General features: G+C 43.8%; 2 protein-coding genes across 4 annotated transcripts in view; one reads left to right on the top strand and one right to left on the bottom strand.

Annotated features, from left to right (window-relative positions):
• IFT25 (intraflagellar transport 25) overlaps positions 1–9315 on the bottom strand; it is a 345349-nt gene extending 336034 nt beyond the window's left edge. The window contains exons 1-2 of the mRNA XM_069642159.1: positions 9292–9315; positions 8739–8922 (exon numbers count right to left, since the gene is read on the bottom strand). Coding sequence (XP_069498260.1) covers positions 8739–8839 — 101 coding nt within the window. The 5' untranslated portion in view covers positions 8840–8922; positions 9292–9315. The remainder of the gene's footprint in view (positions 1–8738; positions 8923–9291) is intronic.
• A 67-nt stretch (positions 9316–9382) lies between these two features.
• LRRC42 (leucine rich repeat containing 42) overlaps positions 9383–15922 on the top strand; it is a 300779-nt gene continuing 294239 nt past the window's right edge. The window contains exon 1 of one of the 3 annotated variants that reach the window (XM_069642154.1): positions 9383–9514. Coding sequence is in view for 1 of the 3 variants with exons in the window: in XM_069642152.1 (XP_069498253.1) it covers positions 9863–9877 (15 nt within the window). In the remaining 2 variants the exon portion in view is untranslated. The other 2 variants (XM_069642153.1, XM_069642152.1) reach the window with 2 other exon arrangements.

The raw sequence follows: 15922 nt of genomic DNA, 5'->3' as shown, positions 1-15922 counted from the left end.
GGTGGTCACTATCTAAGCTAACATAATCTATTATCAATAATGCATGCACTAAATAACACTTGTTCAAAGTCTTTCAGTCGGTTATGTCTCTATAAAAGTCACACATATATCTATACTATCAATTAACATCGGATTATACAGGCCTTAGGTCAAGGGTCTTGACCACTATAATACACTGGTTGAAGTGTGGGTCTGTGCTCACAAGAATCTCCGGTATGTGGCATTTGTTATTGATAGGCAACGATATACTGCAGTAGGGTCTAATGTTAGTTGGGCATCTGCTAGGTGGGCATCATGGCGTGGTCAGTGGTCTGGCACATGAAGAGTATACCTTGCAGGGACACAGGGTCAGAATGGCAGTAAGTTTCCACTGGCGAGGGTGCGTGGGCAAGGAAACGTTTGTGGAGATGAACGAGCTATGTCCTTGGTTCAGGCCGGTTCACATGCAGGACCGTGATCTCAGAGAGTGATGTGTTACATTTATTAGCTGTTGCAAATACCTCTGGAGTTTTGCAGTCAGAGTGGGAACGAGGGTGTGGGCCACGTGCTCTGCGCGCTGTACTATCGCAGTGAAGCCTGGTCACCAAGATGGAGTGGAAAGCGGGTACAAAAATGGATGCCCCGTTTCCTGCTCAGTGTTCCCATCTACGCGAATGTCATCCAAAGTTAACATCACATAAGGGCAAGGGACGATCCCACTACTGGAAGCATTTGGTACGAGTTTCTACCGAGAAGTAAAGGATGAGAGGGGCCTGATGGCCCCTCGCTCTCACACACTTGCCTGCATGCCCCAGGCCCTCTATCAAAGGCGGTTCGCACCCGGGGATGAGCGCTGGCATGGGGGGCTGTCACGGGCGCAAACGGCCAAGGTGCCGAACAGCATGTACACTTCAAAAAGGTATCCCACGCCCAGGGGCCCATCGCTCACATGGCCTCCTCAGACCCCGTGTCTCCAGGCAGGCCTCCCCTGAGGCAGGCCGCCCCCCTGCAATCCACATAAGTGTGTCTCCATTCAGCAGTCTTCCTGTGCCTTATCTGCACGCCCCAGGCACATCCATCCCACCCCCCTCTATCAAAGGCGGTTCGCACCCGGGGATGAGCGCTGGCATGGGGGGCTGTCACGGGCGCAAACGGCCAAGGTGCCTAACAGCATGTACACTTCAAAAGGTATCCCATGCCCAGGGGCCATCGCCTACATGGCCTCCTCAGACCCTGTGTCTCCCTGAGGCAGGCCGCCCCCCTGCAATAAACATAATACCACGACATACACACGTCATTCATTCACAAACACACCCCTGTTTCTAATACTTTATAAACCACTTGACATGTCTCATGAGAACATCTTTGTGCTTTGCAAGTCAACTCCTGAACCTTCTACCTGAGAAGCACTGAGATCTATGCTAATCTGCTCGTCGCCGTGCTATCTGTGACCGCTTCGAGCAAATTTGTCAGTGTGCTACCTGTGGCCATCTACCTGTTCTCCTACAACATACTGCTCGGCCTGCTGAATCCAACTGTTTGTTGGTCAAGGTAAGGCCATGTATCCTAGTCATATTTCGGTCATTTTTACATTTCAATCTATTTGCTATTACAGTACCCAATAGAGCTATGGTCATTGGTCTCATTGCTATTGACTTGAGTTTCAATTGTTATGCTATCAATAGATCTATTTATTTTCATCTGTGTCAATTGTCATCGAATTGCATCCTTCGGGGGTCCAGTCTATAATGTAAGCATGGTTCCTTTTCGTGCAAGACAGAACATCCAAGGGACGAGCCACATGTTCAGAGTTTAGTCACATAATTTAAAAAATGTCTGTAACTTATGCAAATACTAAGCTGCACATGATGAACTGGTATAGTTCCGGCGACCAAAACAAACCTTGCATTGAGCATGGTATGTTTCATTTACTTTTTTATGACATTTTTATTCATCAAGGTTTTAGAATAATCTTGATATTTACTTTTCAGAATTTTCAACAATGCCTGCCTGTTCGATTAGCGGTTGCCCTTCGAAGACCCATGATAAATCTGAAGGCACTACAATGCATGTATTCCCGAAAACTGTTGATCGAATAAGAGAATGGGTCAGACATTGCAGATATCCGCTGGAAAGTAGAGTCCAACAAGTCTTTGAGGTCAAGAGGGGTGATCGATACCGCATCTGCAGTCGGCACTTTCCCTCAAACATGTACACGACATCTTGGGTAACAAAGAAGAATAAACGGCGATCGACACGAAAACTGCTCGCAAACGCTATTCCCACTCTATTCGTCCACAATCCGCTACTGGTGAGTTAAGTGTTTTTAGCTTTAGGCCTTGCGGTAGTGTGTAGGTAGCCGAATGGATTCATTGATATTTTAGATGTTGTTTCCAATTTGTAATACTTTCGACATTGATATGAGTGTATAGCTTTTTGAATAATGACATTTATCAATATATTATTTTTAGATTTCATAACCCACAAACAGAAATCTATATATGGGCACAGGGAACTGTGCTATATTGCGTATTACTCAAGTATTCTGTCTCCTTACATGGCAATTTTAAAAGTTGGCTTTTCATTATCAAACAATTTACCTTTACAACTTCTTGACTATCCCTTGAATCTGAAGCAAGAACATTCTACTTCCGTCACGTGCTCGCAGTTATCAACCACTTCTAGCGCGTATCAGGTAATCATACTTGGCTATTCCGCTAAAGACTTGTTTTATGCATGTCAAGTAAGAGTTTGTATGTATCGTGTGAATATTTTACCAATTATTTGTTTAGTGCTTTCCAATTGATATACACCTTAGTTGTCGTCCCCTGGTGTTTGCTTTCAGTTATAATTAGTGTTATCCATACTAATGCAAGTACTGTCTTTCAGGGAGATGCTGAAGCGTCCACCACATTGACAACAGCCCTAGATGTTCTTCAGCAGCACAAGGTATGGATACTGACAGCTCAATCGACCATGATCATCAGGACTGGAACACTTGTCGCTTGATTGTTCTACACCATGTTTCATTCGTGGTTAGCCGTTGATATGTACCTGTGCGGTCGACCGCAAGCATGTGTTGTGTTTTTAATATTGTAATCCTTACTAATGCAAATACTATGTTTCAGGCAGTTGTTGAATCGTCAACCCACGCATTTGATGCAGGGCCTGACATTCAAGTAATTCTGGTGGAAGCGGGACCATGCGGATACGAATCGGCGCAACAGCTTTCGGAAGTGCGCACCACATTGACAACAGCCCTAGATATTCTTCAGCAGCACGAGGTATGGATACTGACAGCTCCATCGAGCGTGATCATATAACGTGATTCCATTTGCTATACTTTCTTCCCTATTAACGCAAGTACTGTGTTTCAGGGAGACCATGGAGCTTCCACTAAAATCACAAGATCGCATTTAGATGAAGCAGATGTAAAGAAATCGGAGAAATAAGTCGATTAAATCTGATCATATTTAAATATTCCTTGATTCTTTTAGACAATGCAACATTTGTGGTTATCTCTTTATATGTACCTGTGCCGTCGACCCCAAGTGTGTGTTATGTTTACAATATTGAAAACCATACTAACGCAAGTACTGTGTTTCAGGGAGTTGCTGATGCCTCCTCTCCAATACAATCATTCATGGCAGTCCATGCAGAGCCAGAGGTATGCATACTGACAGTTCCATGGAACTAGGTCATCAGAGCTCGAATACTTGTTGTTTGATTGTTCTACACAATGTTTAATTCGTGTTGAGCTATTGAGATGTACCTGTGTGTTTGTCCTCACGTGTGTTTTATGCTAACAATATTTTGATACACAGTAATGCAAATACTATGTTTCAGGGAGTCGATGGAGCCTCATTCCGTACTGTCTATGCGGATACAGAAAATATAGTCGTTGCAGCGCAAGAGGAAGGGGAGACATACGGATACGTATCGGAGCAACAGCGTTCAGATGTTGAAGGTCGAGTCAAAAAAGTTGCAAAGAAAAGAAACAAAAATAAGGTTAGTTACAAACAGTTCCTAACTTTACAAATTTTTTTGTGCTGGGGACTATTTTATGTTTTTTTCAAGTCAATTGTGCTATACTTTATCTTGTGTTTAAACTGAACATCGCTTTTCCAATCTGTCCTCTAGTTACCCGTGGGTCTACGAACTATACATACACAGACAGTGAAGCGGATGAGAGATGTTGCTTGCCAGACCATTTACATTATGGAGGAACTATTCATTCAGACGCGGCGTGTTGAGACTTGGGATGCTCATGTCCAATGGCCAGAACATGAAATGAATGTGCCCGGAGAATCCAGCAAAGTTGTATTGGACCATTGCTACAGTACGACCGCACCACCGCAACAACATGATACTGGATGTATTGAAGATAGCTCTGAAGTAGTCGCAGATCAATTCACACAATCTACACCCGCCAAAAAATTGCCTCCAAAAAAGCTGTCGACATTGTTGTGTTCTCCCATCAATGTTGAGGTAGCAGATGTTGAAATGACAGAGAATGAACCAGCAGCAGCATTCACTGATGCATCATAACTTGATAGCAGCGATATTTCTTTCAAATGTGGTGATATGTCCTCAACGTCACAGGCCGAAACAACTTTGACACAGGATGACAGTCTAATGAAAGAGGGCAAATACATAGTATTCGACAGTTGTTTGATGGATATTATAAGTATGCTGAAATGTGGGCATTCCGTCAGAGGGAAAGTATGTGGGAAGCCATTGATTCATGTGACTCGTCAAAAACAAGGCAGTACCGTCACAATACATGCCGCCTGTAGATTACATCATACGTTCTCATGGTCTGCACAACCGATGCTGGGGAAACTGCCAGCAAGCAATCTACTGTGTGCTGCTACATCAGTTTTTAGTGGCTCCAGTTTTAGAAAGTTAGAGTCTTTTTTCAGTTTGTGGGATTCCATTTCATTTAAAAAAACGCAGTACTACAAATACCAACATGATTATCTGTTTCCGGCCATTAGTGATGCTTGGAAAATTGAACAATTGTCTCTAGCAAGTACATTCGAAGGCAAACGATTCAGGCTAGCCGGCGATGGACAGTGCGACAGCCCTGGATTTTCTACCAAGTACTGCACCTACCACTTTCAGGACATGGATAGTAAGAAAATGGTGAGTTCGGTGGTCGTGCAGGTAACACAATGTACATCCTCAGTGGCCATGGAGAAACTAGGATTTATAAAATCAGTGGAATATCTACAATCGAGGGGAATGCACATCGACCTCATAGCCACAGACAGACACGTTTCAATTGCCAAGACAATGAGAGAGCAGTTCCCACATATTAAACATCAATTTGACGTATGGCATCTTGCTAAATCAATCAATAAGAAAATCTCGGCTGTAGGGAGAAAAAAGGTTTGGAAAGTATTTCAGAGTGGTCCCAGTCTATCAGCAACCATCTTTGGTGGAGCTCCAAAACTTGTGAAAGGTCAGTGGAAATACTATTTGAAAAATGGCGGTCACTGATGCACCACTGTACCAACGTCCATCGCTGGTCAGAAAACCTACATTTCCACCAATGTGAACATGGCCCTTTGTCCCCAGTGGAGGCACGGAAGAAGTGGTTGAATCCATCTTCACCGACACACAAAGCCATTGAGAAGATTGTTTTTGATAAAACTCTATCAAGAGATTTGAGGGGACTGACAGAATTCTGTCACACAGGAGGTTTGGAGGTGTTCCACAATATGTGCCTAAAGTAGAGGCCAAAGCGCTTGCATTTCAGCATACAGGGCATGAGACATAGGACTCTACTTGCCGTCTTGGCCCATAACGAGAATCTCGGCCGTGAACAATCTAGGACTACGGGTAATGTAAGGATGCCTCGCTACACTAAGGCCTTTTCAAAAAGAAGTAAGCAATGGGTGATCAAACCAGTCTATGAGGAAATGGAGTTCGACTTTGTCAAAAGCCTTATTGTTGCTGTATTAGAGAAGCACAGATATGGAATTGTGAACGTTTCTGTGCAGAGCACTGATCCATTGCCACCCAACATTGACACTGTGCCATGTCCACCCAAAGGAGAGCTGGTTGTGAAGTACAAATCCCGGTTTAAATAATTGTAATACGATTGTCTTTTTGTAAATAAATGTTATTGTACAGTGTGCATACAATGTACGCTAACCCTAACCCCTACCTTCACCATCCTGGGTGCCGAACAACCTGGGTGTCATCTTTCAATTCTCTCTCTATTCACCTCATATTGCTGACCTTGTCTATATGTGTATGTATATATTTTTGTCGATGTAACTAATTTTCGCAATCTCTTCTAAATGCTGGGCACTGTTAACCAAGGGGAGGCTTGCGTATTGCAAATAATAAAACAAACAAACAATAAATCTCACTTTCAACTCAACTCCTCGGGTACTTTATACTTTCCCTGACCTTCCCCAAAAAATTAAAAGTTTCAATAGTTATGGTTCTTTAGGTCTTCAAAGCTCGCAGACAACGAGGACAAAATTGGGGGCCTTAGAACGCGCCAAGCGAGCCGTTGCAGATGGGAGAGAAGCCAGTTCGCATTTGCACATTGAGGCGCAGTACATAGATGGATTCGAACCTTCAAGTTCTCACAGATGGCTTTACTACGGGATGTTGCAAAGAAAGAATGTATGCTCATTTCTAGTGAAGGTCAGTGGCTTTGATTTTCAGCTCACGCCCTGAAGAGGCCCACAACTCGCGCTGGCAGTATAAGGTTCTATTGTTTTTTGACCTTGAGAGACCGGGACCATGCCGAAAGAAATTCATTTGAAGGGGGGGGGGGGGTCGGGTGCAATAACGTATGAGACGATAAGGCAGACAATTCTTAAACTAGACCGAGTTTCATGGTAGTTCAGTATACGAAAAATCGTTGTCAAGAGCACAGAGGGATTTACGGACTGCATTACGCAGAGACACAATGGAAATTGGAAATATAATGTAAGTAACTCTTTAGACGCTTTTATACCGGAATGAAGAATTAATGAATGGATGCATGAATAAATGAATGAATGAAGAGCTTTGAAAACGTTTGTGGGATCGTCCTTGTAGCGGGCACATGGGCATGCAGGTCCACATTACACACGCATGTAGACAAAAAGTAGTTTCTCATTGTGTACTAACCTCCATTTATTTAGTTAGTTTTCGCATTGATTTTAGAGCTTTAGAGCCGAACATACTCCATTGCACTATCTTTGAAAGCAAATAGTTTCAGCTCGGCCGAAATAAATAAAATGAATAATATTAATAAAGATCGGCTGGCGAGACTAATTATAAATTTTATGTTTTCAAAACAGGTATATACTTCCCTTTTGCCACTGCCACCAGTTTCAAACACCGGCAGATGGTTTTTTCAACCGCCAGCTGCAGCTTAATGTAAACAACTGCACCATTCTGATGATCTTATGGGACGATCGCCAAGGGCCCATATGCCTTTACGCGGTACTAGCGGCTAGAAGCAACAAATCAACCTTTACGCTGGCCTAGTGCCTACTTGATGGAACAGCCTTGCGGTTCAACGTGCGACAAAAGTGCTTCCTTGAACGAAAACCAACACCCTGTGTAGCATAAAGGAACAGCGCGTGACTCACGATAAACTTTTACGGATTTGCGGATAGAGATAAAAGAAAATAAATGACTTTCGGAGTTCATATAGCAATTGCTGAATATTCTATAAACATTTAATGTCAAATAAATGTACTTTACCAAATTTACCATGTTGATTTTTGATTTTAAATTACAGTTTCATATTCCGAATTGTAGCGCGCTGTGTTGTGAGCTGATCTGTGTTGGTTTCCGGGTTCTGTGTAAAGTCACGTAGAAGACGACTGGGCGCGTTTGCCTACGCAGCACAGAAACGTCACGGAGAGAGGCGGGGAATATGAATGTTTTGATAATGTCAGGCTCAGGGGCGGGGGATATGATTTAGTGCCGCAAAAGCAGGTCAGCCAGGGCGATGGGGGAAATGATAGGATTATCACAAAATGGCAGCTCCCTGATGCCTGTTTTCGCGTGCGTTTAATGGACGAAAACTCGGGTAAGGTCCATAGGAAATTTTTCTAAAATCGAGCGACTTAGGCTTCAAAACACATGGCCGACCGACCCGTAGGTGCAATAAAAAATTTTGACCGAACCATTCCTTTAATACTGTTTCTGAGTATGGTTTAGTTGCAAGTTATTGCACTATTTTGTTTAAAGAAAAAGAGGGATGTTAAGGCTTCGGCTGATGTGCGCATGCACAAGCCTCGTTCTGGCCACGCATGCGCGTTGGTAATAAAGACATCCGTGTGGCAGTTGCTGCCGGGACCCTGGAACGTACAGACGTGTGTGTATGAGTCTCATTGCATGCATGCGCACAAACGCTTGTACAGGGCGGCACGAGGCACGGGGGGCCCCCATCACATGATAGTTACTATTTTTGAAACTTTAAGATTCCTACAGATTTTCGGTCACAGAATGTTGCACGGCTCTCAACCATTTGTGTTGCAAAGGCGGGTGAAATTACCCGATTTTGTTTTTGGCGGGTGAGACGCCCAATGGAATGAATGGGCATGCAGGAGGCTTGGCGGGTGAGTCAGCCCTTTACAAGGCGGGTGACACCCGCCAAAAGCGTGTGAGTTGAGAGCTATGATGTTGGCATGTATGCACCACGCACCAGAACACACAGCCCCATAACACCTACACTCATTTAACCCTGGTTTAGTGCAATGAATACAGCTGTAAATTTTGTGTAAAGAGGGAGCACTTACCCATCAATGATGTGCTCAGGGGGGTGTTTTTCGTCACTGGAAGTGGCTAAAATCACTTTAGCTCCATTTGAAGCCAGGCAGGCATCCTCACTTTTACTCATGTCTGAGCTTACTTTCAGCGTTAAACACTTTCAGACGCTAATTGTACGAGAATTCGCAGCACAATCCTCTACAATGGATGTTCCTGGAAGAGAAAGAACAGCAGAGTCCTCTGGTCTCCAGGCAACCAATACGATTCCGCAACTTGCTTGCAATGGAATAATGCGGCGGCCATCTTTTGATAAAGCGTGTTTTTCTCAACAGAGTATGCTACACTTTTAAACGATAGCATTCTCAGATATATTCATAAAATCATGAAACACTAATGGTCATTATGAACTAATTCATTTTAGTAATCAAGTACATGTAACTTTAAGTATGTAGAAACGAAAATTAAAAAACAGTCTGAAACCAAAAAAACTATAAAAGTTACGGTAAATACGTTCTTTACAAAGATGTAAACGTCGTTATTTGTATTACTCAACAAAGAATATGCAATTTCAAGATGGCCAACCCCAGAGCTCAGTTGAACACCTTCATTCAGTCCTAAGCTCGGCTAGCGTGCCGTCTGCATCTGAACGAAAATGGGCGGTGTTGCAAATTGGCCGTCATGCCTCTGTTTTTGTTAGACAGTCTCTATACGTTTCCCTTATGCACAACGTGAATGTCATCCGTTTGTGACAATTGTTATGCGCGGTCTAGTGTTTAATGTTTGAAGGGCCAGACCAGCATACCAGGTAACAGCCATCATTTCTATTGAACTAGGTTGTGAGTAGACACAGACAAAAGACTCTAAGTAGGGGGGTTACACTTTTCAATAGGATAAAAAGACTACTCGGCACGGCGAAGGTTGGCTTTCAGTTTTAAATATTATCGTTTTACTGTTTTGGGTGGTTTCTCTGTTACAGTGTGACTTGAAAGCAACTGTACCGTAGTGATAACATGTGGCTACAGCCTCGCTATCTTCTGTTTTCGTGAGACGATTTATCATCTGTAGGATGCGACCTTTTACAATTACGTTTCTTGTAATTAAAACAGTAGTCTTTCCTTGGATACTTCATTCACGAATTTGAAAACGTGTTCGCATGTCTGTATTACGAGTAAGCGTTCGTTGCTCCTTTTCTAACTTATTTTTGAAGCAAAGTCATTGTTCTTTCTAAATTCCTAAACGTTCCAACACGGAGTTGGAGAAGTTTCCAATATTGTTAAAATGTATTTAAATCTGTAGCTGGAGCAGGTACTGTTATCACGTGCTGTTTTCTAGTGCTTACATTTTAAACGTGGAGTCCTAGCATGTCCGACTGAGACCCGTTTCTAGGGGCGGGCAGTGGCTGGAGGCAGTCACATTTATACTGTGTTCAACAGAGACGGGACAAAAGCCTGCCCGGATCATATCCGTATATTTCCCATGATGCAATCAATGGCTTAGTATGCTGATAAGGTTTAAGGGGGCCGGGGGATCTCTCTGCACCTCTTTTTGTAAAACTAAACCTGCTTAAAAGTGTGATTATTTCTGCATAGTACTGACATGAAATAATGGAGGAGGGTTGGGCGGTTAATGGGATTACTTCTGTGTGTGTGTGCACACTTTATTTACTGTGAACAAATGTTTGTGCAAAGGTAGAAAACAATTATTGTTGCAAGTTATTGACCAAGCCAACAGTTATGACACTTGTCTAGTGAAAAGTTTTTTTTTTCCTTATTGCTTCAGGTATGGATAGGCTATGATAATATAAAACCTGTGACTGGTATCGTCACCATAAGGAACGAACTCACATAATTTCAGGTATTCACACAATTGGCCAGCTCGTATCATCACAGCAGCAACAAACGCATGTTAGTAGGTATTTCCAGGGTTCAAAATTGAGTGAGGGCAGTTCAGGGCTATTTAGCGCCTGCTTGATTGATTGTTTATTTGTATAGCGCCTATACACAATGTGTTTCAAAGTGCTTCAAGGAGGGAGGGAACATGGGGGGGAAAAACAAATTACATTCTTACAAGTAATTGAAACAATTCAGAATGTGAAAATAACTATCGTACTAGGCCTAGGCGACATTTCTGATAGTGCAAGTACTGAAACATTTATGGAGGGGAGCGGGAGGGAAAGAACATGAGAACAAACAAGCAATAACATTAATGCATGATGACAATTGATGTAGTGCAAGTGAGAAACAAGAGGAAGGGGAGGATGGACAGACAGGCTGCTATCAAAGTTCAAGGGACACATGATAGGAAGTGCCAATGGCATGAGACCCAGAAAGAGGGGGGGGGGGGAAGAGGGGAGAGGGGTGATGGAGAGGGGGACAAGACATGCAGCCATCAAGCATGTCTAAGCAAGGATATGAGGTAGCAGAGTGCAGAGAGGGAGGGAGACCACACCAAAGGAGAAACAGGGGAGAGAGGGCAAGAGGGTCGTAAAGGCAAATAACAAGGGAGGGGCATGGGATATGGAGGGGTAGGAGGAGGAGAAGGGGGCAAGGGGACAATTCAGGTGGGGAGGGGGGACAGGGGAGCAACACGGAGCATGGAGGAGGGGTAGGGGGACAGGGGAGCAACACGGAGCATGGAGGAGGGGTAGGGGGACAGGGGAGCAACACGGAGCATGGAGGGGGCTAGGGGGACAGGGGAGCAACACGGAGCATGGAGGGGGGTTAGGGGGACAGGGGAGCAACACGGAGCATGGGGGGAATGTTGCCTAGCATAGCCTGGTTAGCTTAATACCAACAACTAGCAGGAGCTACTTTTTTAGCTCCCCGGATCAATAAGTGTTGAACAAACGCATCTGAATTTAACTCTGTGCATTTGGGACAATCTATGAATACACATTGGGACATATCTATACAATATTTTAAACATACAGGGTCATAAATAATGGACATAATTCTGTGTTTGCATCTTCTGTTGAAATTCGAATTGCGGAACACTATGTATTGTCTCCTCGTTCCCCAGTGGTAGCTCCTTGTCACTGGCCAATGCTGGGTGCCCAGGAGCTACTTTTAGCTCCTGCTTATCCAATCGTAATTTCGATCCCTGAAGGGCCTGGTCTGTGCCACAAGGGTTTTAAACTTGCCGCATGGCATTGTCCCATTCCCAAAACCAGCACTTTGCATATGAGCTATCCCTTCGGCATGCAACTATTTGCCAGAAGTAACATTTTTATGGCCAGGAACTCCCCCCATTAGGTAGTTGTTGCCATCACATGCTTGAGTACTCCTGCAGTTTTCTAGATCTTGCCTTCCTATACTCTGGTAATCTCCTCATATACCAGGTTTTTCCATTAAATGTTCATGCACTAACACCATTGGGCAGGTTTTGTTATACTTTGTCTACGTACGCCGAACATATTTGTAAAGACTGGAGGGGGGGTATCTGTACTCCTGCCCTATAAATGGCAGAGTAGAAGCACAGAGCACCCCAGCCAAGATTCTCTATACGGTAGCAATGGACGAGCAATCAAGGTTTAAGCTCTCAGGAGGTGATGGGGGCTGATTCTTAAGTACAGTGTAGTCCCCCAAACCCCCACAAAGAAATGTCCACATACTATGTTATGTGATAACATTCTTTATATATATATATATATATATATACACACAATCAATAATACACTTTGTGCTTGGAAAATCTTATATGGTAAATATGTACAATATATATGTGGTACCCCAGTTAACTCTTGACTCCTTTAAAATGCACCAACTACTGGTAGTTTCAATGGCATACAAGTCAAATAGTAAAGTGAATCAACAACTGACGGAGGGAGGAAGATAAGTTGGGTTAAACAATAACAGAATACTGGGTCCCTACCACCAGACACAGTTCTGTATGAGGATCCGCTACCTGGACCTGGGCAACCTGTAAAGTGCATCAACAAGCCCAGTCCATATGTTTAAAATAGTCTTGTTTCCTTATAAACATGTTCCACTACCCCAATGTACCTGGTTTAGCAGAGATTCGTCGACGGTTCATTGATGGATCCTCGTGGGTGAACTCCCTTTAAAGCAGGATCCACAGGGCGTTGAGATTCCTCGAAGAAATGTGAACATGGTCGTCGGGACAGCAGTCTCAACCTTCGCAGTGCTCGTCGATGATCGATCGTGGACGTCCTGTGAAGATGAGGCGTGCGGGGCACCTCGATGACAATAGTTTGTTGCCACAAAGCAGATTGATGAAGAACGTAGGCCCAGCAAGGGTGTCGGCTGCGTTTGGCGTCAGAGATCTGGACTCGACCACGGCTGGCTTTGGGATCTTTGTTGGCGTCTTTTTGGAATTCAGGTGGTGGGAAACGCACCAGTGGATTCTCCTTGGCTGTCGACTACCTCGACTTTCTCTGGCGGGACAAAGCGGCAGATGGTGAGGGCAAGGGAGTCCTTTGTTTAAAAGTGTCTTAGACAATGGTGGTGCGTTGCGGCTCTGATTGTCGAGCAGCACAGCGTCAAGCTGTCCCTGCTTCTGGGAAACACGACTTAATGGCCTTCCAGCGGTTACGGCGGTCCTCCGATGATGAACTTCGATGTCCGGATGCTTCACTTCAGGTTCTTGGCGGACCCCGTCTCCGGTCGGCAGCCTTTCGAGGACTGACTTCTAGGGCGCCTTGAAGAAGATTAGCTTTTGCACGATGTTCCCTCGCAGCTCGGGAACAGGTCTACTCCAGACCAGTTCACTAGTTTCCCAATGGTAATATTTCAACATAATGCAAATGTCTTACAAACATTCTCAGCGAAACATCTCTTAAACCAATAACATGTTTCCTATTTATTCAACTTGGCTCCACTTTACATGCAAGGTTGTGAAAGTATAGGCTGTGTAGGGTCTGTGCCTGTAGACAACAGCCAGCTTGTAGGTTTGAATTTAAAATAATATTATCATGGATCTGATTGTATTCTGAACCCACGTGCATACTGTATTCTCAAAATATGTGGTTGCAGCTTTCACTGAATATGTAAGTGTGACTTGCACTAAACAAGAGTATATTACTTGCAGTCTGTGTGTGTCTCTGTGGATACAGTTATGTATTTAGTTTAAAATTCACGTTTGTGTATGCATTTTCAAGCTACTTGATATGATATGATTGTTTATTTATATAGCGCCTATACACAATGTGTTTCAAAGCGCTTCAAGGCAAGGGAGGCAACAAGGGAAAATACAACCACATTCTTACAGGCCATGAACAGTAAGGATGTGAAATTAACGATCGTACTCGGCCTGACAACATTTCAGATAGTGCAAGAGCTAAGACATAGATAAGGAAGGGAGGGGGAGAGTGAGAAGGAAATGGAAACAGACAGGCGACCACCGTACTAGGCCTGACGACATTTCTGGTAGAGCTGGAGAAAAACAAAAGGTGAAGGAGAGGGGTGCAGAAAGGGCGGGGAGGAACAAAACGAGCGACTATCATACTAGGCCTGACGACGACATTTCAGAAAGTGCTGGAAGGGAGGAAAAAACCAGTTATGGGAGGGTGGAGGAAACAGACGAGGTTGCTATCATATTAGGTCCAGGGACAATTCTGATAGAGTAAGTGCATAGAAGAAAGTAAGGGGAAGAAATAGGAAAAGGGAGAAGGGAAAGGAGGAGAGAAAAGAGAGTAAGCAGTCAAAAAGAGTGGAGAAGCAAGAGTGGAGAGCTAATACAATTGCAGAAGTGAGTAGTAGCACATGCAAGCCAGGATACAAGATGAAGATGGGAACAGCATGATTCAGGGCCACCATGAGTACAAGATGGAAAGGAAGTCCAGCATGAGAGTTGAGAAAGAGTGACGCACCGTGAATGAATGAAATCCATAAAAGTCAAATCCAGCATTGGCCACAAGACCGTGATTGTGAGTGCAAGTTTCAATCGGTATGCCTGCACAACTATAATGCATGTGTGTGGTTTTTAGCCTGCCTGTATTTTCAGGCTAAAGATATATTTATTCCCCTTTGGTATGTAAAATGTTAGAACCCCTCCCCCCACTTTCCTTCCACGTTCCACCTGACTCTGCCTGTGCAATGAAAGAAAATGGAATGCATGTGTTTGCACTTCGCCCAATTATTATAACTAGAATTAATTCTTTATACTCATTTTATGTTGTGGAAACATCTGATCTTCAACAAGGCCTCCCCCGGCTGCATAATATCCTAGGCGATAGCGTTTTGCACAGATAGTATGACCCACAATGTGTCTATACCAGCTTAAGCCACTACCTGCACTTATTCATTAAAGTGACACCAAGATGCATACACTTTCAAATTATGTTTTTCAATACAAAGTAGTCTGTGCCGTAACAAAATAACCTCCCACTTTCAATTCTGTGTAAATGGGCAACACAGGGCATCGATGCGGTTTTCAAATAGCATTCCCTGAAGTTACCTTTCTTTTATCATCCCAGATTTAACTCTGTTCAATGTATATGGACAGTTTGGGGTTGATGGGGGGGTTTATGGAAAGTTGTGGCATTGACCTATCAAATAACATGTATCACAATAGTTCTACCAGTAAAACGCCACAACCACTTGCTTTAAATTGTTTACTCCCCAACCCAACATAAACTCTTTCCCCCTCCCCTACTCCCATCCTATCCCAAAGGTAGCAAGCCAAATTGGCTCGTAAGTCCAGTGTGTCCCGCTTCAATGTCCATTTCATCAGCGCCATGCAGTTAGAAGTACTTTCTGTGTGCAGAACCGGGCCCCAGTCTGGGATATAACTTGCACCTTGTAATTGGGCATTCTTTTATATTTGACAAGTGGCGACCCCTATAATTCAAAGCCCCTAGCGGCCCCTTTCTCAAACACATCAATTAATTCTCTCCTAATCCGCTAATGTGTTCTTCCTTGGGCCATATTTGCCTAGGAACACTGACCAGTCTAGTTCCCGGGAGGGAGGGAGATGGAGATAGATAGATATGCATGCTGTGGTGAAGACTCAACGAGATACATTAGACTTGGATCCTATGTCGAAACACTCCGGGACTCTTCTGTGGGTATCGCGTTGTTTCGCCGACAATAATTACTTTCTGGTAATTTACTACAAAGTAATTACTTTGACATTTCATGAAAAAATATAGCTATTTGTGGGTAGTGGGTAAAAAGGGCCCTGGTAGCTCTGGCGTAGGGTCAGTTATGACGTGGACGCGGGGCATGAGAGGGACAACTCCAAATTTAACAAAAAA

The sequence above is a fragment of the Ambystoma mexicanum genome, chromosome 1q (assembly GCF_040938575.1).
Source record: "Ambystoma mexicanum isolate Mex_15411 chromosome 1q, UKY_AmexF1_1, whole genome shotgun sequence".
Taxonomy (NCBI): domain Eukaryota; kingdom Metazoa; phylum Chordata; class Amphibia; order Caudata; family Ambystomatidae; genus Ambystoma; species Ambystoma mexicanum.
Note: the sequence above shows the minus strand (reverse complement) of the source record. Positions and strands in the feature narration are given on the sequence as shown.